At 39.2% G+C, this 25,064-nt stretch overlaps 2 protein-coding genes and 1 long non-coding RNA gene across 5 annotated transcripts in view; 1 reads left to right on the forward strand and 2 right to left on the reverse strand.

The window, feature by feature from the left end:
• The window catches only part of LOC129446297 (protein mono-ADP-ribosyltransferase PARP14), a 53,644-nt gene that overhangs the window by 2,148 nt on the left and 26,432 nt on the right, over positions 1–25,064 (reverse strand). The window contains exons 11-13 of the mRNA XM_073874203.1: positions 539–688; positions 343–408; positions 66–251 (exon numbers count right to left, since the gene is read on the reverse strand). Of these exons, the coding sequence (XP_073730304.1) occupies positions 66–251; positions 343–408; positions 539–688 (402 nt within the window). The remainder of the gene's footprint in view (positions 1–65; positions 252–342; positions 409–538; positions 689–25,064) is intronic.
• On the forward strand, positions 3,363–23,342 carry LOC141369051 (uncharacterized). 3 transcript variants are annotated; one of them, XR_012372571.1, is made up of 4 exons: positions 3,363–3,518; positions 21,800–21,949; positions 22,041–22,129; positions 22,216–23,342. It is a non-coding gene; the product is annotated as an uncharacterized lncRNA (long non-coding RNA). The 3 variants fall into 3 exon arrangements; XR_012372572.1 differs by lacking the exon at positions 3,363–3,518 and having other exon boundaries at positions 20,021–21,965; XR_012372570.1 differs by lacking the exon at positions 3,363–3,518 and having other exon boundaries at positions 20,123–21,949.
• LOC129433560 (uncharacterized) lies at positions 12,703–18,350 on the reverse strand. The gene is made up of 3 exons (XM_055192177.2): positions 17,529–18,350; positions 17,383–17,440; positions 12,703–17,296 (listed from the first exon to the last, which is right to left on the reverse strand). Exon 3 carries the CDS (start codon positions 15,913–15,915, stop codon positions 12,703–12,705), a length of 3,213 nt encoding a protein of 1,070 aa, XP_055048152.2. The 5' UTR covers positions 15,916–17,296; positions 17,383–17,440; positions 17,529–18,350.

A 25,064-nucleotide genomic window follows, 5' to 3' on the forward strand; every position in this document is an offset into this window, starting at 1 on the left:
CTAAAGGTTACATAATTTTACATTTTTATTGTCATTGTCAATAAATAAAAATGTGTAAAAGTTACCAGTTCCAAGTGCTGGAAAGGCGACAGAGGACAGTTGGTTTGCCTCACATATCTTCAGAACAGACAAAACAACATCTTTAATAAGGGAAGGTGTATTACAACCAATGATATGGATGATTTTTCCGCATGGTAGTTGCCCAGCTGAGGTCACAATCTCTGTTTGGTGTAAATTTGGTGCACTATTCGCTGTGGAGAAAAACAAACACTACTCACAAAAAAATCTAAGACAAACTGTTTTAATCAAATGTTCAAGGATAAATTATAAAGAAATACAAACCAACAATCTGTAAACATTCCTGTTCTACTTCTAATCCAGCAGCATCTAAAATGGCCTTTGATACACCTGGATTGCAAAGAGAAATTGGCAGTTGTTTACTAGCAACCTTTACAATTATGTTTGCATAACTATTAAAATCAATAAAGAATCAATTAAAAGTAAATAAGATTAAAATAATTAAATTAAAATAAAGAACCTGTTTTCAAAGAAAATGTGTGATTTGAGGAGTTGACAATTGCATCAGTTTTTTCTTTAGTTATGTCTCCTGATGAAATCTCCAGAGTCACTTTACCCATCTGCATAGTGATCACCCCATGAGAGGGAGTGGAGACCTTGCCAAAAAGCTCTAATAAAAAGATGCCAGAAACAGAAAATATATGAAAAAAGCATAAACTTTTTTGTTACTAACCTGATACATCCTGTGATAAAATTGTAACTTCTGACATTTTGAGTTTCAAATAGAAAATTAGTTCATAATGTAGTTTACATCATTTGATAAAGACAAAAGACAATATATATCGAATCGAATAAAAATATAATAAAACAGTTTTTCATGCTAGTTAGAACTTTTCCTAATGACCACACTGCAAAAAATGATTTTCAAGAATATTTTCTTAGTATTTTTGTCTTGTTTTCAGTAAAAATTTCTAAAAATTCTTAAATTAAGATGTTTTTTCTTGATAAGCAAAACGACCGAAGAAAATAAGTCTAGTTTTTAGACCAAAAATATCAAATTTAAGTGATTTTGATTTTGTGCATATAACAAGCAAAAACATCACTGTAAAAAAAAATCTGTAGAAATTACAGTATTACTGGGTATTACTGGCAACTAGCTGCCAGTAAATTACTGTAGATTTTACATTTATGTTATTTACTGTCAACAGTTTGTTTAAAGTTAAATGAACATGAAACATTTTCAGCCTTTTTCTTCTACAGTAAGTTACTGGCAACCAGCTGCATAATTACAGCAAATTTTTTACAGTGATCTGCCAATGGGGTAAGCAAAAAAATCTGAAACACTTTTCTGAAACACTAAAATCAAGAAAAATTCAATAAAAATTTGCTTAGAAAAAAGTTTGTATTTACAGTCAAACAGCAAACAAAACTGGTGTTACCTAAAGTAAACTGTCTGTATACACTGCAAAAAATGACTTTCTTACTTAGTATTTTTGTCTTGTTTTCAGTAGAAATATCTAAAAATTCTTAAATCAAGATGTATTTTCTTGATGAGCAAAATGACATAAGAAAATAATACTAGTTTTTAGACAAAAAATATACAATTTAAGTGAATTTGTGCTTAAAAGAAGCAAAAATATCTGCCAATGGGGTGAGAAAATTTTACTTGAATTAAGTGTTTAAGAAAAACGAAATCTTATAATCTTATCTTTTTTCTCACCCCATTGGCAGATAATTTTGCTTGTTTTAAGGACAATTTCACTTAAATTGTATATTATTTGTCTTAAAACTAGACTTATTTACTTAGGTCATTTTGCTCATCAAGAAAAAGCATCTTAATTTAAGAATTTTTAGATATTTCTACTGAAAACAAGACAAAAATACTAAGTAAGAAAGTCATTTTTTGCAGTGTATCTTGTAAGTCTTCTACACTTTGTTGTAGTTTTCAAATCATGAAAACATGATGCATATTTATTAAAAACACACAAACAATTGAATTATTCTGCTTACTGAATTATTCAGTAGTTTGTCTGTTTAACTTCCAGTGGCAGCTGATTTGTATGGATATTTAAGGTATAAAAAAGTATTGAAATACATATGAATATATCCATAGTCCAATAGATAACTTTATGGATCAGTAAAAGGGGAATTCCTCTAACAAAAGTTTTCTAGGAGGTGCTCATCTGTAGTTTTTTACAGTTAGGGGTTTTGCAGTGTAGTGTTGCCTTTTTAATTTTACTCTTTGGAGAAAGCAAAACTTTCATGTGTTATCCCAAAAAGGTGATGTTTTAAATAAATTACTGCATCCACAACAAAAGCAATATGCCTTAAAATGTTTACTCGGGTGGTTTTGCATAATTTCTAGTAAAATTTTAACATAAATTAAATCCATTGGTTAACTTGATAAAAAAAGTAATGGGGAAAACATGTTTAATCACTGTAGTGCATAAATGATTTCTTACAGGGTTGAAAAAAAACACTTTAGAGGGGTGTGAGGGGCCTCCAACATAAATGTTGCCTAGGGCCTCCAAATATCTAGAGCCGGCCCTGCCCTGTGTTATTTATTTTCCACCTTTTTAGTAAATAACCTGCATATATTACCACTCCCATTGGCGCTTTTTTTTGGAATTGCGCTACACAGCAAAATCACCAGTGTTAAATTTTCAGGGATGGTGTTAAATACACAGTGTTGATGCTGTTTTAACACTATCTGGTAATAAAATAACACTGCCATTGCTAGGCCAGTGTTATATCCACGACAGTGTCAGTGTAAAACAAGGGTGTTATCAGATTTCACTCTGAGCGGTGTAAATCAAGCCACGCCTCCACTAAACATTTCCTGTCAGGGATTTTACCGCCATTTTCCGCCAGGACTGAAGAGAGCAGGTAAATCTCATATTCACTTGGTTTAGCTAAATTAAACTGTTATTTCTCTGTCTGACTCTACGCAGCCATATGCCAAAAAACCTAAATAAGATATTTTTCCCATTTTATTTCCCCTTTGTTCGTTATTTGGTTCAGTTTAATCAGAGCTACCTTGTGTTACGTTGTTCCCTTGTTAGTTTAGTATAAAGTTAAATTGCTAGCTAAAAGTTTTAACCAAGAAGGATAATATTAACAGGAGATATGAATGAAAGAATTGAACCATGATAAAACGCGACATGCACTACAAATTGAAGGTATGAACAGAGCCGGCCCAGCCACTAAACGACACTTGCAATTGCAAAGGGCCTCGTGGCCAGCAGAGGGCCCCCTAAAGTCACTTAGCTAGTGGTTGAAAAAAATCATTAATCAAAAATAACATAAAATAACAACCTGGTCTCATGGGAAATACGTACCTCTGTACACTTTTTTGCAGGACCACAAATATGTACTAACAGGTACGTATTGCTACAGTTTTGAAAAATAAACGTCCACTGGGGTCGCTAAAGAGAAGAACTCCATGTAACATAATTAGGAGTTGCATTACATTACATCGCGAGATTTAACAACGCATGTTGGTAAGTTAAGTCTCTTTAATTTGATATAAAGTTTATTACTCTATATAAATCAGGTTAAACGTGTTCAATTCAATCGCTGTTTTATATCTGTCAGTTCTGCTTAGGTTTATTGTATCTCAAAATGATTTTAAATCAGCACATCGTAACTAAAGCGATTAAATGCCATCTTCAGCTTTTACGTGACGTGATGCAGATTCGACCAGTTTATAATAGTCATATTAGGATAAAGGTAACGCGATACGCGTCGAGTTTACCATGCTTTACCACGGTAACAGTATATTTCGGCTACTGCGTGCTAACATCCGATTCGCGTCGAATTTGCTTTACCACGGTAACAGTTTCGGCTACTGCGTGCTAAAATCCGATTCGCGTCGAATTTACCATGCTTTACCACGGTAACAGTATATTTCGGCTACTGCGTGCTAAAATCCGATTCGCGACGTATTTACCATGCTTTACCACTGTAACATTTTCGGCTTCTGCGTGCTAAAATCCGATTCGCGTCGAATTTACCATGCTTTACCACGGTAACAGTATATTTCGGCTACTGCGTGCTAAAATCCGATTCGCGTCGAATTTACCATGCTTTACCACGAGTAGTTGTAAGGGACCACTATCTGTCAAAATTTGATTGATTTATGACCCCCTTTGACAGGGGGCGGGACTATCAATCAAAAGGTGTACAAACTGTCTAGGTTTGAGAATCGTATATCAAGGGCTTTAGACAGCGAGTATCCTGTGCGTGTTTTACGATGTGTCAATCAGCTCGTTGTTTTCCTGTGTGTGTGTGTGTGTTTTATGTCAAGCCTATGCTGTCATGTTTATTGCTGTCAAAAAATAAAGTTTATAGTTTTAGACTGCGTAGTTTCACAAGCGGTCCTGTGCTGTCAGCGATCTCTCTCTTTCTCTCTCTCTCGCCCCCACTGCGCGTCTCGCCCCAGCGCGTCACACAGCGATGTGTGTGTGTGTTGTATAAATGGGTGTTATAAGATAGGCTTGTTTAAAACAGGTTATAGGTTTTCAGTGAATGAAAAGACTATGGTTCTGTCTTAACCGTTAAACAATGGCCGGCGCATTTAATACCCCTCCGGCTTCTGGTATGGAGATGGATGAAGATGTGACTTTTGCGCCCAAGAGGGGTGTGGGGCATCGTGTGCGTTTGACAGAGTTTTTACATGATTCGGAAGACATGGTTAAATATGAATTTCTAATGGCTGACAAACGTTTGGGGTACTACGAGTTTGACAAGAAATTGCGCACTGTAAAGCTTTACAGTGTGGAGTCTGGTGAGAAACAAACATACGGAGATCCAAGCCTTTTTCTCCCTGCTAAAGACTGGTCCTTGTTCTACAAACGTATCTGGAAAGATGTGCAAGAGTTTTGTGATCGACCGTTGTACGTTGGTGAGTGGAATGGTGTGACCCGGGGGATGCACTATCGTGTTGCCGCCAACCAGTGTAAAAAGAAACTTGATGATTGTGTCTACATTTTCACCTGTAGAGACGTATCAAAGATTTCTGAGTATACATGGCCTATCCCGGAGGATGAGCACAACAACCACTACGATCTGCAATTCATTTTCCAGTGGCGCGATGTTCGTGTGCTTGGAGATGTTTTTGCACACATTGACAAAATGTTTAGATGGTGCAAGATGCGTGACCAATACAATGCCGTAAGGGTTAAATTGTTTGACCCCCGTGGAAGCATGGCGGGGACCGGCGAGATGCCGTCTCCGCCCACTTACTACAAACATTAAAAGACCCCGGACCACAGACCCCAGACACATTGATTCAACATGTCTCAAGACTCTGAAACTCCTTACCACACCGTCATAGATACACCCGATACCATGGATGCTCCCCCGCCAAGTGCTGAAGACACCGCGGCTATTAACAGCTGGCTGGATGAGTTCTGCAGAGAACTGGGGTATCACAACCTGACTTTCCTCACTACGCGTAGCTGTAACATCGCCGCAGCCGCGCACGGAGCATCAGACGACGGCGTGGACGGCTGTATCGGCGTCGCTGGCTTTAAGCTAATAAAGGCCATTGTTGCGTCCGTTCTGGGATGCGCCGTCGGGGCAAAGATGAAGCGTGAATGCTACGGCTGCAAGGTGAACCACCCAAGCCAAATACAGCACGGATGCCTTTACGAACCCACGCCCTATTACTTTGAATTTAATTATGAAGATTTTACCAGTACGTTGTTTAAACCGGAGTTTAAACACATCATCGTACAAGCTCTGAACCAGATCGGCCTGAAATCTCATCCCATGAGGATCCAAGGTGCTGTGGACGCTATTCTGTGTGAATTAAGGTCTGAGCCTTACGTTGTGTCTAAGCTGAAAGAAATCACAGATGAGCTAATCGATGATAAATGTGAAAAACTTGTCAATGATTGTGTGGACTCCTGGAGTAAAATCTGCTGAGTTTGAACTGACATCGACTTTCAAATGGGGAACCTGTGCTTTACCGGACTGATTAAAAATATGTTTAAAAACCATTATAAACATGAACTGGTTAATCTCTTATGTAGCGTGATATCTCTTGAAACTGACTATGATTTCAAACCTGATGCTTGTGAAAGCAGCAAACGTGTGACCAGTCTCAAACAACAAATGTCTGATGTGCGAGATATTGCTACGTCATGGGACACCATGGTCCAGATGTGTGTTAATGCCGAAGAGCAACCTTGTATTTTTATTAAAAAAACTCTAGATTTGATGTATAAAAGTCATGATGATTTTTACATAGGAGATGTAATCACAATGTCTACATACGTAATTGATTTATGCATTGCTATGGTTTTAAAGAATCCACAATTTAATGTGTGTGAAGTTGTCGCAACAGCTGCTGAATATATGATTGATAAAAAAATTGTTTCATGTATACATTTTTTATGGTATTTAGACACCCTGTAATGGCTTTCTGTATTATCGTTGTTGTGTGAAAATAAAAAAGACTATTTACTTAAATCTCACGCATTACTTATTTGTGGTCTGATGAGACGACATCATGTCGGCAGAACTCATGAGTAAGGTTTATTACACACCCTCCAACCCGGGGTCCTTAGGTGGTAAAAATCGTTTAAAACAAGCTGTTTTAAAAGATTACGATGTACGTTTAAATGACGAGGAAGTTTCAGAATGGGTCTCCTCACAGGATGCCTACACGTTACATAGACAGGCTCCTCTTAAATTCAAAAGAAACAGAGTGATTGTTTATGGGATAGACATGCAGTTTCAAGCTGATTTGGTCGATATGTCTGCATATTCCAAGGAAAATGACGACACAAAATTTTTACTCACATGCATAGATGTGTTTAGTAAATATGCATGGACTCGGGTCTTAAAGAACAAAAGCGGCCTTGAGGTCGCTAAGGCTTTTGAGTCAATACTTGGGGAAGGCCGGGTGCCTCAAAAAATACAGACGGATCAGGGGAAAGAATTTTTTAACAAACATTTTCAAGAAGTTGTTAAAAAATATAATATTCATCATTTTGCCGTCGCATCGGATTTAAAAGCTTCTGTGGTTGAAAGGTTTAATCGTAGCCTCAAAAACTTGATGTGGCGTTTTTTAACAGCCACAAACTCCAGGAGATATATTGACGTGTTACAAGATATCACGCGGGGCTACAACGCCAGTTATCACAGGAGTATTAAGATGAGACCCGTGGATGTCAACAAAGATATTGAACACGTTGTGTTTGAAAATCTGTATGGACCTGCAGGAGTGCGACGAGACAAACCCGCGTGTTTTAAATACAAGATCGGTGATGTTGTTAGAATCTCCAAAGTTAGGGGTCCATTCGCGAAAGGTTATGAACAGAATTACACAGAAGAGTATTTTACAATCGCAGAGTGTATACCCAGGGATCCGCCGGTCTACAAACTACATGATTATGACAACGATGTTATTGATGGTCGGTTTTACGAACAAGAATTACAAAAAATATCTGTGTGTGAAAACAAAGCATTTAAGGTAGAAAAAATCTTAGACAAGAAAAAACGTGGCAAAAAAATAGTGGTTTTAGTGAAATGGCTCGGATGGCCTGATAAATTTAATAGTTGGGTCGAAGAAAAAGATGTGGTCGATATACAGAATCCTTAAAAAGGAGGAACTCACGTAGAATAAAGGCAGTCCAATAAAAAATAGACATGGGTGAGGGTGGCTTTTATGTTACATTACCATGCAACGCATCTTCTGGTGTCTACACCAACAATACTATCTCAAATTATAGGACCGTATTAGGCAATCCTATAAACCTGAGGGGCAAATGGGAGGTGGGGATTGTTGAAATTGAATATCCTAGAACATGGTACACATTTAGTACCGAAGACGCATTTTTTGATTTAAATACAGAAGTAGGAGCGTCCAATATTTTCAACGACAGCAAGCGACACTTTATAAAAGCTGGATATTATGAAAATGTCACATCGGTGGTTAGTGAAATAAATAAGGCTCTAAACCCTAACGGATTCATGGGGTATGATAACATAAGAAACAAGGTATTTTTAAAAGCACCGCCCGGTATCTCGTTAATGTTTAGCGGCAAGTTGGCGGTCATTTTAGGGTTGCGACCTAATGTGCCTATAGGGATAGCCATGCGAGCACCTGCCCCTCCTGAGCCTATAAAGGATGTTGTGACGAGAGCGCCGTATCAGGCAGACATAAATGGTGGATTCTATACGCTCTATATCTATACTGACATTATCGAATATCAGTCAGTAGGTGATGCATATGTACCGCTCCTAGGATGTGTACATATAACTGGTGAAAACAACAACATCGTCAGTATTAGATACGACAAACCTCATTACGTACCTACAAACAAGTCCGTTATCACAGAAATTGCTATTGAAGTAAAGGACGATCAAAACAAAGACGTTGCGTTTTCTTACGGTAAAGTGTGTGTTAAACTACATTTTAGACCCGTGAAGCAGTCATCCTTTTAATATTCAGTAATGGCTTATTTTAATAATAATTATAACGCAAACCCCGAGCGCTACGTGACATATTATACAAACCAGGCTGGAAATGGACTGCCTGGGTATGCGGGTGGTGGGGTCATGTACGGTAATGGGCTTGGGGGTCTTTTCAGAGGACTGTTTAGATTCGCTATGCCGTTGTTGAAGCGTGGTTTTAACATAGCCAAACCGCATCTTAAATCTGCTGCGAAAAACATATTTAGTGATGTCGTTAGCAATACGATGTCAGGCTCTTTCAACAACCACGATCAAGACGGTTCGGGTTTGATGGTTATGTCTCGCAAACGCACGTATAGGCCGCCGGGCGCCAAAAGGAGTGGCCACAAACCAAAGAAAGCACATGGTACAGTCAAGAAATCATCAGTTGCACAGCGTAAGCGCAAGGTACCAGCAAAAAAACCACCGGCAAAGAGAGTTAAAACAATCTTCTAGATCATGGCTCTGCTACACAATATGTCAGAAGAGTGTATTAAATCCGAACTGGATTTATTCACGGTACCTCTGACTCAGACATCTATTGAAAAAAATACATATGTAGAAATACCTCCTTTATCCGCGCTATCAGACACAGCCCCATTGGAATTTTTTATAGCAGGAACCGGGGAGGATTATATCGATTTAAATAACACATTGCTGTTTTTGAGGGTGAAAATTACTAATCCTAACGGTACGGACATTGCCGCCGGAGCGCCTGTTGGGTTAGTGAATTATCCTATTGGAAGTTTGTTTGCCCAAACGGACGTGTCGCTCGGGGACCGATTAATTTCGCAGAGTTCCAGCACGCATCCTTATCGTTGCATCATAGAGTGTCTGTTAAACTATGGAACAGACGCTCTCGAGACGACGTTCTCCTCTGGACTATATTATAAAGATTCTCCGGGGCATATGGATGCGACAGATCCAGCTGCCGGAAATAGAGGTCTAACAAAGAGAGCTGCCTTTACAGAGTCCAGCAATATCGTTGAGCTATTAGGACCCATTCACAGCGATATATTCTTTCAAGAAAAATTGTTGCTTAACGGAGTAGATGTTAAAATCCGTATGACTAGGGCCAAAGATGAGTTTTGTTTGATGAGAAACGATAATGTAAACTACAGAATAAACATTGTTTCAGCATCTCTGTTTGTTAAAAAAGTATCAGTGTCACCAGCTGTGAGACTGGGGCACGCTCAGGCTCTGTTATCAGCAACAGCAAAATACCCTATCGACAGAGTGTGTTTGAAAAACTTCTCCATACCCGCTGGTTCCCGCGTATGTAACCAAGAAAACTTATTTTTAGGAACCCTACCCAAATCCATCGTTCTGGCGATGGTTGATAATGACGCCTTTACAGGCGCTTATAATAAAAACCCATTTGCATTTAAAAACTACGACCTGGAATTCTTAGCGGTCTATACAGACGGCGTTCAGACACCTTCAAAGCCTTTCCAGCCTGACTTTGGCAGCGGTTCTGCTGTAAGGGAGTTTTACCAACTAGCATTGGCTTCGGGAAAACATTTGAAAAATCAAGCTCTGTCTATCGATAGAGAGGCCTTTCTGCACGGATATACACTCTACGCGTTCAACCTCACACCAGATGAAGAATGCGGGCGTCACGTGTCACTAGTCAAATCCGGCAATATCAGATTAGAACTTCGTTTTAGGCAGCCTCTCCAAAATACGATAACGCTGATAGTGTATGCGATTTATGATTCAATTCTGGAAATATCTAATCGTCGGCAGGTTATGATTGATTACTATTAATCATGAACACCTTGCAACTAACGAGCCTGATGGATAAAATTTCATGCAACACACATTTCCTAGGAGTGGTGCCGTGTGACCATTTACCAGTCGCTCCTTTGAGAACATTGCCGGCCATGGTCATAATCAACACCCACCCGTCCGGACTCCCCGGGGAACACTGGTTAGCTATTTACATAAACAAATACGGTGTGGGTTGTTTTTTTGACAGTTTTGGCAACAGACCGGATCATTACCGTTTTCCCCATCAAATCAATGACTTTTTAAATCTCAATTCTGTAACGATGCAATACTCTGCCAAGCAAGTACAGGACTTCTCAGCAGATACCTGTGGTCAGCATTGTGTTTTTTTCCTGTATCATATGTGCATGGATCGTGAATATGAAAATGTTTTAAAAAAGTATACAGATGATCTGATTAAAAATGATAATATGGTATCGTGTTTTGTGAAAAAACTAAAACCCTCTGATTGTTATAAAAATGTGTTTAAATGTGTTCAGTGTGTGCAAACGGGTGACATGTTTGTGTAATGTTTTTGTTTAATCAATAAAAACACTATTAGTCAAGACAAGATTCTTCAGAAAGATTATTTTTTTATTTATGAATACAATCATTCAACAACAACAACAACAACAACAACAACAACAATGTAAAACATTAGAAACGTAACCATTTGTTATAATCTAGTTTGGGTGATTTAAACAGGGGTTCATCCGGCAGAATAACAGATGCCCGAGCCCGAGATCTGCGTTTTTTACTTTTTCCATAATGAGCCGACACACCAGGTGATGTCCCCGATTTAAAAGACTGAACAGCCTGTCTAACGGCATGGTTTGGTAGTATAGAATAAGGCAAATTCAACAACGAGATCGCCTCTAAAAACTCTGACCAACCTGCAGGTCTGTGTTCCTCTCTGATCTTATGCGATGCGGTAACGCTTTTCACCAAATCAAACAAATGGGACCCGTGTATAGGTCTTCCCCTAAACACAAATTCCCCTGAACCTGTCCATGAAGTTACATCTTTAGCTTTAGACATTTTATCTAAAATGTACCTGATGTTTTTTAAACTTTTTTGCGGTGCGTTGTTTAACACATCAGCCACAACATCGTCTGCGGCATTATCCTTAACATCCAAAGTAGTTTGTTCCTTATCTGTGTGATCAGATGGGGGAAGGCTTAATGTTAAAGTGTTGACTTCCCGGTCTCTGTGTTTGGCGATTGTTAAAAATCTCTGTAAGGCGTTCGAGTACAGCTTCGCCTTTTCATAAGCGTCCAAATCATTTCTGTGTAAAATATTTCGTATAGATTCATCCATGTCGCTCTCGACATTCTGTTGAATAGACTCGCGAGGCGATTCGGTCTTTAGTTTATCCAGCTGGTGCTGCGGTACTAGATACATTTTCTCCGTAAATTCCATGCTCTGGTTTTATCTAGAGGCAATCAGGCTGGTAATAAAAGGGATAGCGACGCTTAGGAGGGGTAGAAGGAAACCCCCCTGCTGGTTTATCAAACGTCTCTTTCTTCCGACACTAATCTTCTTGTCCGCAACGATTTTTAACTCACGTTTCTTCTTTTTCAATTTTTGGTACTGTACATGTTTTAAGGGTATATGTCCGTGTAATAAATTAAGAGCTAGTTCGCACAATGCCACGACGAGATCATCCGTAGCAGATTGTAGAATAACGCGTCTCTGTTTGGGTGTTGATTTTAATAGAAGTTTTAAAAGAGGGAGGTTTCTACAAAGTCTATCAGACATTTTCACGTTCTCTGTTTTCTTTTCCGGACGTACACCACTGGATACGGTGAAAGCAAATCTGTTCTGAGACGATACAGCTCCGGTGTTTTGGCTTTATAGTCAATCATAAGATAACCAAAAGGCTGACTGGTGGCGTCTTTGTAAGCCTCCATAAAATATTTTGTTTCTCCGGGGTACATCTGTCTGGCTAGAACCATGACCTGATTTGTGTCTCTGGGGTTTTTAAAAAGAATTAGATAATTTGTGTTCAAAGCTATTGTCCTGCTCGACTTTCCCTGGCAAAATAAATTCTGTACAATATAAATAACGCTCAAGTTTCTGTGGTGTACATACTGAGTGAATGCCTTTTCCACTTCGATGTTTCCAGAAGCATCACGCATGACATCGTCTAGAATTAGCAGAGATGTTTTATTAACAGGAAACAAATGATCGTCATTCAGAGTCTGCGGTATCCCTTCAATGAATTTAATTTTGTACATTTTTGATATTTCTTCATACATTTTTTGCCAACATTCATATATAATTACAATATTCTCAATCTTTTCAGAAATCAAATTTACAGCATTTTCCAACAACATCTTAACAAAGATTGATTTCCCACTGTTGGATGGTCCTGCTACAATTAAAGAGAAGGGATGCTGTAGCCTAAAGTCATGGCCTTTAGCATCCCGTACACCTTTATGCCCAAAAACGTTATCAAAATCCATACGGAAACGTTGTCAATTCTTTTTTGTTTATTACTCGCTTGTTGTATACGAGCTTAAACTTCTTCACAACTGTTTTGTTGTGGAGCGTGAGGTGACTTTTATTCCTCACAATGTTGTCAGCAGAGGCTAGCACGGGTCTGTCAGGATCACCCTCATTAACATAATCACGGACAAGATCAACCAGTGTGTCTAATGTGATAATTTGGGAGTTTGTATAATTTTGCACAATGCCTTTGGCCTTTAGGACCGTGCGCCCCTTTGCGGTGCGGTAGGCGTATGTTTTTGGCCCGCACGACACAAACTCGACCGCAAAATCATCATCCCCAATTTCATCAGTCAAATTACCTAGATACGGCCCCAACGGAGGATCCCAGTCGCCGTCTTTAGACGTGAAAATCACGCTGTCTGTATCGCTGTAAAGCACACGCTCATTGAGCCTGTCCATAAGATCATACAATTCTAGACGCGCGTGGGCTGTAGTAAAGGCGCCGAGAAATATGTTTATGTCACGCGTGCGCGCGCCTTTGCCGTCCGGATGGATCCATTGCACTAGAGCTACCTTGTCTGACACAAACGAAAAGTGTTTAATCTCGTACGCCATGCCAAAAATGTATCTCGTAAACTCTTCCGGATCTGAGAGCAACACAGTGTTGGGGAGATTTTCTCGCATAGAAAAACGACCCCACAAACTGTTTAGCAACAACTTATTGATAGAACGCCTCGCGGGGTTAAGGCTTATCTTATCAGGATTCATTTGTATCCCCTCTTTCTCAAAGTAATCAGCAATGTATGCCTGTTTGTCCTGATCTGTCACTACGTGTGCGGGGTACCCGCTGGCCTCTTGCTTGTATTGTAAAAATGTTTTGACATATTCACAAAACAAGGTCTCTGAGGATTGGGGAAAATGCCACACTTCGTCCACTTTTGTCACGACGTAACCCTTCTCGATAGCCTTTAACAGCTCGAGACTGACCCAACACCCTGAAAGCATTCGCTTCTCATCTGTGTGATCGCAGGGGGTCGTCTGATTCTGCTCCTCACAGCAGGTTGCGCAGAGAGGGAAGTTCAGTTTATTATTGGCCCTGTATGGGAGCACGGGGTGCAACAGTTTTCTTGGGGGTAGCACTGATGCTTTGATAAGCCCGTAATAATTTTCAAGGGGTTCAAAATCCTTTAAAATTATCTGTGGATGTCCTATCGGGTAACACTTCTTGGCCTGACAGAAGGGGTACAGACTTGTAAAATCAACATATCTGATTTTCTCACCTTCAGCGGCTTTATGATAGAGTTTGTACGCGTTAGTACGACCTCCAAATAGAGCGTCGCGGGGTTTCAGTCTCTCGGGGTGCGTGTAAGTGGCCATAAAGGCGATTACGTCAGGATCAGTCCGCTTAGCAGCGTTCCATTCACACTCCCACATCACCTCGACATTCAACCCATACCCCTTCTCCAAAACCTCCATTTTGGCCTCATGCTGTCTTCTGTGTACAGCGTGCGTCAATTTTGTCACAGGATGAATGTCATATTCTTTAAATTTGCAAGAGTGACTGTGCCACATACAACCAAGGAATTCCAGAGCGTGTCTTTCATTATTATTGTTATGAATATGATTTTGGTTTTGATTTTGGCCGTTATTGACGTAATAACCGTCCAGATGGTAGGATCCGAACGACATCTCGCCACGATTTAACGCGTGCTGGACATCGACCCCACGCGAATGGCTGACATATTCAAGCCATTCGATGGAGGCGTTTGAATAGGCTTTGTTTTTAGTCAGGTAGGCGCCGTTGTGCGTCAACGCTAGTGTGTCTCTCTGCAGGTAATGGGTCTTGTACACTGCCATGCAGCACGATGCCAGAGTTGTGTATCTGAAGGGGTCAAGTGCTGTGCATTGTATAAACTCATCACGATATTTCATGCACGCCTCTCTCAACAAAACAACATCATTCTTGCCGTAAAGCGCCAGTTCTTTTTTAAAGTCAAAGACTTCACCCTCTACGGTTTTGTACCATTCATCAAACTGTTCCCTCTCCTTCTCTGACATTGTGTCATATCCGTACATTTTTTTGTCCGGATATGGACCTATGTAGTTTTCATTCTCCACCCGGTTAAAGTGATGTGGAAAATAACCCTTTTCTGCACAGGTCAGATTCATGGCAGATGCAGTTTTGGCTAGACGCATTGGGAGGAATGAGAAGCTATCGAGAAATCTTTGCTTGTAGCTTTCGTCAAACATTAATATCAAACGACATCCTTGCATCGTGATTTTAAGAGTGAGCCCCACCTTTGTGAAATATTCCAAAAGTATAAAATTGTCAAAGCCAGAAGCGTTGTGGGCTATCCACGTGTAGTTGGTGTACCTAGGGTGTCTGAATCTCTGTACGAGTTGTGCGACGCAGTCGGGTCCCTCTGCTGTGAATTCTTCACCCGCAAAAGTGATGGCGCAAACAAAGTTTGCAACATGCTTACCACCCTCGTAACGAGTCTCGAAATCATAGAAGATATATTTCTCACTGGGTTTCTCGAGCCTTAAGGGCTGAATAAAACATTGATGATCCCCATCGGGTATCATCTCCATGCCACAATGCAGGCACTTCTCCGGCATGCATTTGTGCGGTTTTGGTTTATCACCGCTAATGTAATAGCATCGATTACATGTCGGACAGTATTTGGTCACGTCACACTGGGCAAACTGCTGACTCAGTGCTGGTTTTTTATGCATCTCATAACAGTATTCTGATTTGCAGTACCTCAAACAATCACCACAGTGTATCGTCTTCGAGGGGTGTTTGTAGCAGTCGGGGGCATTGCATATGTCACATGCGTAAATGCATCTATGATTCCTTTTATTTGAAAAGCCGTTGTAGCAATAGTCGCAGACGTATTTACACCCGATAAAACCCCTCAAATTTTTTATCATGAAATAATGACTATCGGACAGATAGAGAAACACCGTCTTGTAGTGGGGCTTATCTTTGGTCATGTATTTTTCCAAAGCACCCGTGCTTGATCTGTGGAAAACTACAATTTTGATGTTTAACAATCTCTCAAACAATGCGACGTCATTAAAGCGTATCATGTCTTGGATTGAAAATCCAGCGGCATTTTGAATGGAAGCGGCTATGGGCACTAATTCAGGGTCTGTTTTTTGGGGATTCAAAAAGTGTGCCAAACAAAGTGCAAAGCATAGCTTGTCAGACATATTAGCGGGGGAAAAAAAGATTCATTCTATTTCTTTTTATAACCTCGTTGTGTGCTAGATCACGGAATTTTCTGCGAGCGCCGCCGTTTTTGCTTCTGACAATAGACACCTTTAACATTAGATTGTCATCAACGCACACGTCTGCGTTGCTCTGCATGATATTTTCAAGCTGATCTGTGAACGCGGAGACGCTATAATCGTTGGCTGGCGTAAGCAACGCATTTACGTCGGATGTTAAAGTTTCTCCACTTAATAATACATGTATTACTCCCCCATCGCCCGCAAATATTCTAGATATTGAGACTATTTCATTCAGAACACCATCCAGAAATAGAACGTACGAGGCCATATCTGTAGAAGCTATTGACCTCAGATTTAAACTCCTAAGTATTTCCAGACTGTTAAATCTTGTACGAGGAACGATGGTGTAGCCATTAAATTCACCTCCGTCTCTCACAAGCCTCTCAACATCGTCGGGGGTTAGACCCATATCAGCCATTTCAGAATTATGATGGGGGTCGTCCGACCCCTCACCACCGTGTTGAACATGTAAATTCTCGGATGCCCCATCGAGAACCTGCTGATCGTTTAGATCAGAACCTGGAACCTGTGGTTCAATTTGATTATTGATAAAAGCAGTATCTGAAGTTCCAGGTTCAATCTGTTGATTTATAAAACCATCTTCTGGAATCTCAAAAACCTGATGCGTATTTAAAACATCAGGATCTAAGACCATACTCGGCTCTGGAGGGGGCTGTGAACGAGGATCGACCATACTTATCAAGTCTGCGAATCCGTCTACATTACTTTGATTTCCATTCATGGCTCTGACAGTTTCTATTAGTATTTGCATCCCCAATTGGTAATCAATTATATCAAACGCGGATTCATTGCGCCTTATAATTTTATTCGCCTGGTCACAACCAGAGTCGGAATAACGTTTTTGGGCCATTTCTACCACAATATTCAGAATCACAGTGAAAACCCAAAATATTCAAATAATCAAACAACGTAAACACAATAAAACTAAACCAAAAAATATAAAAACAAGATATCAAAAACAAACAAAATATATAAAACAGCGAAAAAACTCTACAAATGAGTATAAAAACGGATTATATAAACGATGAAAAATAAAACAAATAGGTATTTAGAACATAAGTTTAAAACAACAGCAAAACAATTTATAATAGTCACTTACCCATGTGATTTTAAAAAGCGACCAGCTCTGTGGACAAATCAACACAGGTATCCAGTATCCGAAATGTTTTAAATCCAATATGTCACAAAATGTTTAAAGTGTTCGAAGTCAAGTCCATAAAGTCTCTGATTTTTCTCTTTTTTAAAGACACGTCCAAAGCGTTGTGGTCTGTATCCTAAACTGTAAACAGATAAAACATATTATTATAAAAATATCTAAATAAGCCATATTTGTTTAAAACTTTTTCTAATGCAGTATAAGCGTACCGTGGAGATCCGCTCTAGATCTTGCAACGATATCCAAACTTTGCCGTCGATATCCAAACTGTTAACAGATAACATCTGATATTAGAAAATATTAAAATAAAACATCTTGTTTAAAACACCTGTAACAGGATTAAATAAATACACACCGGTCGGCACGAGTCACTCGGCGTCTCTTTGTCCTACGCAGCGGGAGGTTCCAAGGTACCGGCCTGTTTGATCAGTCTTTTTTTTGTTCATTCCACTCTTCTCAGCGATTTACCAGGAATAGTTAACACCAGTTTACACAATTTCGCTGCAAGGCCAGAGATCGAATTTTTAGTTTTTAAATAATCACACAATATGTTGGAATGACCCCAGTAAAACACATATACGTACCACCAGGTTTGAGTATACCAGCACTGCTCCATCCAAACTGATCCCGGAGATCTCTTGTCGCTCCCCAATAAAGGTTCGGTCATAAACTTTCAAAGATTACATCACACGACCCCCACACAATCACACACTGATATAATATCAGCATCAGAGACTTTGTGTCTGATCAGAAAACTAATACTTCGATAGAAAATATCGGCTTTAAGTTTAACCAGATACATCTAATATATATATATATATATATTTGATTCTTGCACGACTTTAAAGAAACTTTTGATGTTGCAAAACTTTAGATTCAACAACACACATCGCTGTGTGACGCGCTGGGGCGAGACGCGCAGTGGGGGCGAGAGAGAGAGAAAGAGAGAGATCGCTGACAGCACAGGGCCGCTTGTGAAACTACGCAGTCTAAAACTATAAACTTTATTTTTGACAGCAATAAACATGACAGCATAGGCTTGACATAAAACACACACACACACACACAGGAAAAACAACGAGCTGATTGACACATCGTAAAACACGCACAGGATACTCGCTGTCTAAAGCCCTTGATATACGATTCTCAAACCTAGACAGTTTGTACACCTTTTGATTGATAGTCCCGCCCCCTGTCAAAGGGGGTCATAAATCAATCAAATTTTGACAGATAGTGGTCCCTTACAACTACTACCACGGTAACAGTGTATACTCTCACCTCAGGGCCCCCCCTCCCAGAATGTTTTAGATGTCTTCATATATAACACCTCCCTTACGAAAACTAACCATGGTTTTATTGTGGTAAAAGTGTAGTAACCATGTTTTTTTGTGTATTGATTACTATGAGCAAAACCATGGTTTTACTACAATAAGCATGGTTAAACTATGGTTTTTGAAAACCATGGTAACTACAAAACAACCATGGTTTTGACAAACACCTGATTCCACTCATCAGTCTTGTTCCAGAATGTTTAAAACGTTCCTTAATTAACACACTAACAAGCTAATGAACTGAATCAGCCCTTACAAAATTTAACCATGGTTTTATTCCAATGAAAGGGAAAAACATGGTTACTGTGGCTACGGTAGGCATGGTTGGACTATGGTTTTTGAAAACCATAGTTGGGCCATGGTTGTTGTAGTTACTGCAGTAACCATGTTGTTTTTTTTTTTTTCTTTTGTAGTAAAAACCATGGTTGAATTTTGTGGGGGCTGGTTCGGTTCATTGGCTTGTTGGTGTGTTGATTGGGGAGCGTTTTAAACATTCTGGAGCAGGACTAATGAGTGGAATCAGGTGTTTCATATAGGGAGACATTTGGGACATTTTGGGAGGGGGACCTTGAGGACTGAAGTTGGGAACCACTGACCTAAAGGATTATTAGGAACACCTGTTCAATTTCTCATTTATGCAGTTATCTAATCAACCAATCACATGGCAGTTGCTTCAATGCATTTAGGGGTGTGGTCCTGGTCAAGACAATCTCCTGAACTCCAAACTGAATGTCAGAATGGGAAAGAAAGGTATGGCGTTTAATCAGACCCAGCACACACAAAAACCACGCGCGAGTGAGAGATACGAGCACGCGAACACTATTCGAGCGCTAAAAAGCAGAACACAATTGTGTAAAGCATCCTTGCGAGAGCGCACCTCCGCTCAGCACGCACAAATGCAGTCACGCGAGCAAGGGCTTGGATGAGCTTTTGCATGACTCTGACTCTCTCTATGCTCTCACAGCTGTACCACACACGCTCGCTCGATCAATATGACTTTTGGGTCTTTGGGGGCGGGACATTGACTGATGTCTTCGTGCCTATGATTGGTTGGTTGATTTAATCAGTGATTCGTTCTCAGATCTTCTGTTCTCAATTCGTATCCAGTCAATCTAGGTAGAGAAGACACGTTTTAATAGGACCATTATGTCGGAGCACGTCCTTTTAAAACATTGTCTTGTTTGATCCATGCAAAAGGCTGCAAACCAAACAATAATGCCAATTTTATTATATATTTTGTTTACTGTTTATCATCCTGCAATATATACTATAGGCTACATATTGACATTGTCAGGTTACAGAGTTGGTTCAGACTTAGCATTAGCAAACTTTAGTATAGTCCTGTACAATATAATATATATATATATATATATATATATATATATATATATATATATATATATATATATATATATATATATATATATACTCTGTTGTTGTATTTGAGTTTCATTTCATTTGCCATAATATGGTTGTTAAATTATCTACATATTAAACAACAAACAAAATACATACCTTAAAAAGGGGCATATTGTTTTATGTTTGCATGGTTTAAACAAGACTAATGTTTTAACATAGATTACCTACTCTGACATAATGATCATATTAAAACATGTTTTCTCTACCTAGATTGACTGGAGATGGATTGTGGACCAAGAGATCATGCATGTCACTAATCAAATCAAACAACCAATCACAGATGCAGAGACATCAGTCAATGTCCCGCCCCCAAAGTCGCAAAAGTAATCGCGAGCGAGCGCGTGTGGTGCAGCTGTGAGAGCATAGAGAGAGTCGAGCAAGTGCTCATCCAAACCCTTGCTCACGTGACTGCATTTGTGCGCACTGAGCGGAGGGGCGCTCTCGCGAGGATGCTTTTTCCGCGTGCGAATAGTTTTCTGCACCATGTATCTCTCCCTCGCGGGTGGTTTTTGTGCGCGCGACTTTTGGGTCTGATTAAACGCCACAGAAAGGTTTTAAGGATTTAAGCAATTTTGAGTGTGGTATGGACTGATTCAACCTGACAGAAGAGCAACTGTGACTGAAATAACCACTCGTTACAACCGAGGTATGCCGCAAAGCATTTGTGAAGCCACAACATGCACAACCTCGAGGTGGATGGGCTACAACAGCAGTAGACCCCACCGGGTACTACTTATCTCCACTACAAATAGGAAAAAGAGGCTACAATTTGCATGAGCTCACCAAAATTGTTGAAAAATGTTGCCTGGTCTGATGAGTCTCTGTTGAGACATTCAGATGGTAGAGTCAGAATTTGGCATAAACAGAATGAGAACATGGATTCATCATGCCTTGTTACCACTGTGCAGGCTGGTCGTGTAATGGTGTGGGGGATGTTTTTTGGCACACTTTAGGCCCCTTAGTGCCAATTGGGCATCGTTTAAATGCCACGGCCTACCTGAGCATCGTTTCTGACCATGTCCGTCCCTTTATGACCACCATGTACTCATCCTCTGATGGCTACTTCCAGCAGGATAATGGACCATGTCACAAAGCTTGAATCATTTCAAATTGTTTTCTTGAACATGACAATGAGTTCACTGTACTAAAATGGCCCCCACAGTCACCAGATCTCAACCCAATAGAGCATCTTTGGGATGTGGTGGATGGGAGCCTCGTGCCCTGGATGTGCATCCCACAAATCTCCATCAACTGCAGGATGCTATCCTATCAATATGGGCCAACATTTCTAAAGAATGCTTTCAGCACCTTGTTGAATCAATGCCACATAGTATTAAGGCAGTTCTGAAGGCGAAAGAGGGTCAAACACAGTATTACTATGGTGTTCCTAATAATCCTTTAGGTGATTGTATTAAGTGCGTTGTTTGTAGCTCTAGCATGATAAGCGTTGCATTTACCATGCTTTTACCACAGTAACTATAGATCTACTGTGTTATTTGTAGTTAAAACAATACGCATTGAAGTTACCATGCTTTTTAAGATAAAGCATGTATGTTGCATTGTTGCTTTGTTTTAATGCCATCAAAACTTGAATTTCTTACACTCTGCGGCTCCAGAGTGCGAGTGAAATGATTATAATAGCATCAGGCAGAGGAAGCAACCGACAAACAGGTTAACCTCAAAATCATCATTAAATAATTTTCCGACTTCTAACAAATTTCAACCCTGGACAGCATTAATTTAAATATTCATACATTTGTGCAAAATATACTTTGATCATTCACTTGTATGTATCATACATAAATGCATTTATATAACATTTTAAGATAAAGTTTTAAACTGTACAGATTATGACAAATCACATTTGTTTTTTAAGATGGAAAAGAGAGAAGACAAACTTCACCGAAAGATTTTGGAGGAAAAGGCCAAATTCGTTGTGACTATAGATGAGTACAACAGGGCAGCACCTGAAAAACTGCTGTCAGCTGATACAATTCTGGCATCTGGGAGTTACGCATGGCCATGGGTATGGAATGAGCATGGTATGTCTTGTTACTCATTCCAATTTAAAGATATTTAGTATAATGTGTATTTATGTTTTTACTTTCATGCTGTAGGACGGTCGTCACCAATCCTGGTCATGGGGGGTCTCTGCAGATTTTAAATGAAACCTCTGCTAATTAGCCATGACTGCTGCTTCCTACTGGTAAAGTGTATGGTTCTCTAAATTCTGCAGAGCATGGATTACAATTATATATTAATTACTAAATATTTGTTGTTCTTGTTTGATAGTTACCGACCAGGACTGTGGGCTCTCTGACAGTGGAGTTCTAGGACTTCACTTCCTGCTAAAGAAAAGACAATACTACATCATCTCCTCTGTTTGCCAGTTGTACTGTACTGTGCTTGACAACTTTTCTGAGCTGTTTGGGAACATAAAAGATGATGATTACTTTAGGGAAATTCACATGGATGAGGAGGATATCCACTATTGTGGTGGTGGTGGTGATGATGATGATGATGATGAGGATGAGTATGAAAAGTCATTGTTTCCTCAGTCAGTATAAAGTGTACACTCAAGTCAGATTTTAAAGACAAGGTCAAGGTTAAACCAGGATTATGCCTTAGCTAAAATTGGACATTTACACTACTTTTAAAAATGTGACTTACAAATAAACTTACTGATGTGCATCTTGAGACAAAATTATGGCACTGATATATTTAAAGATATGTCAGTAAAAGTTGTTTTTTTTGTTAAGACAGCTCAAATATACATTTTAGTTTGGGACTAGGCTTAGGCCTTGTGATCGATTGAAGTTGCAATTCACTAGTGTAGTGGATGAAAACTTGTTTAGAATGATAAAGTTGTCTCCCAATAGTTAAATAGTTCATCTTATTTCCCCACGTCCCAAGTTACCTTATGTCATCTATGTGATTATATCTGTATTTTATCTTGTGTATATTACTGAAACTGCCAGTTGACCTTTTTTCCTTTAATATTAAGCATCACATATATAGACTCCACCACATAAATATAGACTGTCTTTTTTAGTTTCAGTTAATTAAACAAGACTGTATGCTGTGATGTTTATCTTAGTAATGTTTTACATTGTTTACATTTACATTACAAAGGTGTTGTGAAAATATGTAATTTTATATTGTTTGTCCAATCATTTTTATATTAGATATTGTAATACGTTGCTGATATTATTAGTGTTATTATTACTGATGTAACATTTATGACTTTTTGGACAGTGTTGTAAAATGCCTTCATTGTTATTCATAAAGTGACAAATAAAATTGACCAAATTCACGTGAAAACAACTTCCCTGTTTTTTATCATAAATTGTACTATTATGATATGTATATTTAATGTTACAAACTTCATTGCTCTAGAATAAAAATCTGTAATTAAAGTATTTGCACAGGCTCATTTCTTTGATTGACATGTAGTCAACGCTTTATGACTAAATGTTTGATAGCCTAAAAGGATAATGGTTATGATAGCAGTCTACAGTAGCCTATGTGCCAGGCAAACCAAACAAATCGATCTACCATCGAAAATGTTAGTATTATATTTATTAAAAAATATCAATATTAAACAGAACATATAGACACGTGTCAATTCAGCAGAATAAAATTAAAAGATCCTTTCGAAAACTTATGGACAGGAGGTCTTTGGTCAGCTAAGTTGTCATGGTGTTCTTTCGCTGCGCAGACCAATTACAATATGACATCAAAGTGCCGCGAGATCGGACTGCTCTTCGTGTTTTCGAGTCCCTCCCGCGATACTTTGATGTCATACGACAATTGGATTTTCGCAGCGCCACATGAATCATCTTTTAACCCATATAAAAAAGTATTCCATGTCGCAAATGATGTTTTGGTGCTACTGTTACACTTGAAATGCTATCAGCTAACAATAACGCGTTTCTTAGCTGAGAAAACTTTTCCTTTACTTGTATTTCAACCCTAAGCATAACCATTTCAATGAACTACAAACCCTGCTGAAAAAAACAACATCAAACCAGCATGCGGACCAGCATGGGAATACTGGTCTATGCTGGTTTAGCTGGTGGTCACCAGCATACCAGCACCAAAACACAACATATGCTGGTCTTGTTGGTATGGGATGTTGGTGCTATTGCTGGTTTGGTGCTGGTTTAGCTGGTGCTAATGCTGGTTTGGGGCTAGTTTAGCTGGTGTTCACTAGCAAACCAGCACCAAACCACAACATATGCTGGTCTTGCTGGTATGCTGTTTTTTCAGCAGAGAATGTCAGCACCATGTTTCCCCATTGTCAGCAATAATATGATGGAGACTTATGGATAATGTAGTTTAACACATTTAGGGATTAAAATTAAATAAATATTACCTTTAATCACTAAATGATTATCCAAATATGTTCATTATGCAAACTTCTGTATATGTCATCTTTGAGGGGCAGCGGGCAGTTTAAAATCTGGTATGGTTAACATGTCTTAAAATGCCTGTATACTACCTTTTCATGTATGTCTGAAAAGTGTGTCCAACGTTATTAAGTAAACACAGCATAAGTAGTTTTCACTTTGATGCACTAATTAGGCATTGATTTACAGACTTTTGAAATAGGCTTTTGTCCTCTTACAGAGGTTTTAGGCCTACTGGGCACTTGGGTGTGAAAGGGCAGTAAAACATACACAGATGTATTTGCATAATAAAAGACAACAAACTCTGCTGCGTCACATTTATAACTGTTTTCTTTTTTCTTCTGTTTTATGCACTCAGAAATATGGTACAAAAACTTTCACTGGGACAGAACTCCTTCAAAACAGGTGTTGGCAAGGTCGGTATTGCCGATGTCCTGCAGATTTTAGCTCTAACCCTGATAAAACATTGCCTACAAGTAGTTTAAGATGACTCTTTAGACCTTGATAAGTTGTTCATGTGTGCTTAGAGCTGGAGTTAAACTCTGCAGGATATCAGCACTCCAGACTGATGTTGCCTACCCGTTTTAAAAAGGTCCCAGGGGTGGGCATTCCTGGTCCTGCAAAGTGTAGCTCCAACCCTAATTAACCACACCTGAAAAATCTAATCAAAGACTGCAGTATGAATATGAAATGTCATTCAGGTGTGTCTGATTAAGGTTGAAGCTAAACTTG

This window comes from Misgurnus anguillicaudatus, chromosome 12 (assembly GCF_027580225.2).
Source record: "Misgurnus anguillicaudatus chromosome 12, ASM2758022v2, whole genome shotgun sequence".
Taxonomy (NCBI): Eukaryota; Metazoa; Chordata; class Actinopteri; order Cypriniformes; family Cobitidae; genus Misgurnus; species Misgurnus anguillicaudatus.

Coding starts and splice junctions, on each gene's coding strand:
- LOC129433560 (XM_055192177.2), bottom strand. CDS start 15,915: ATGTCTGACAAGCTATGCTTTGCACTTTGTTTGGCACACTTTTTGAAT.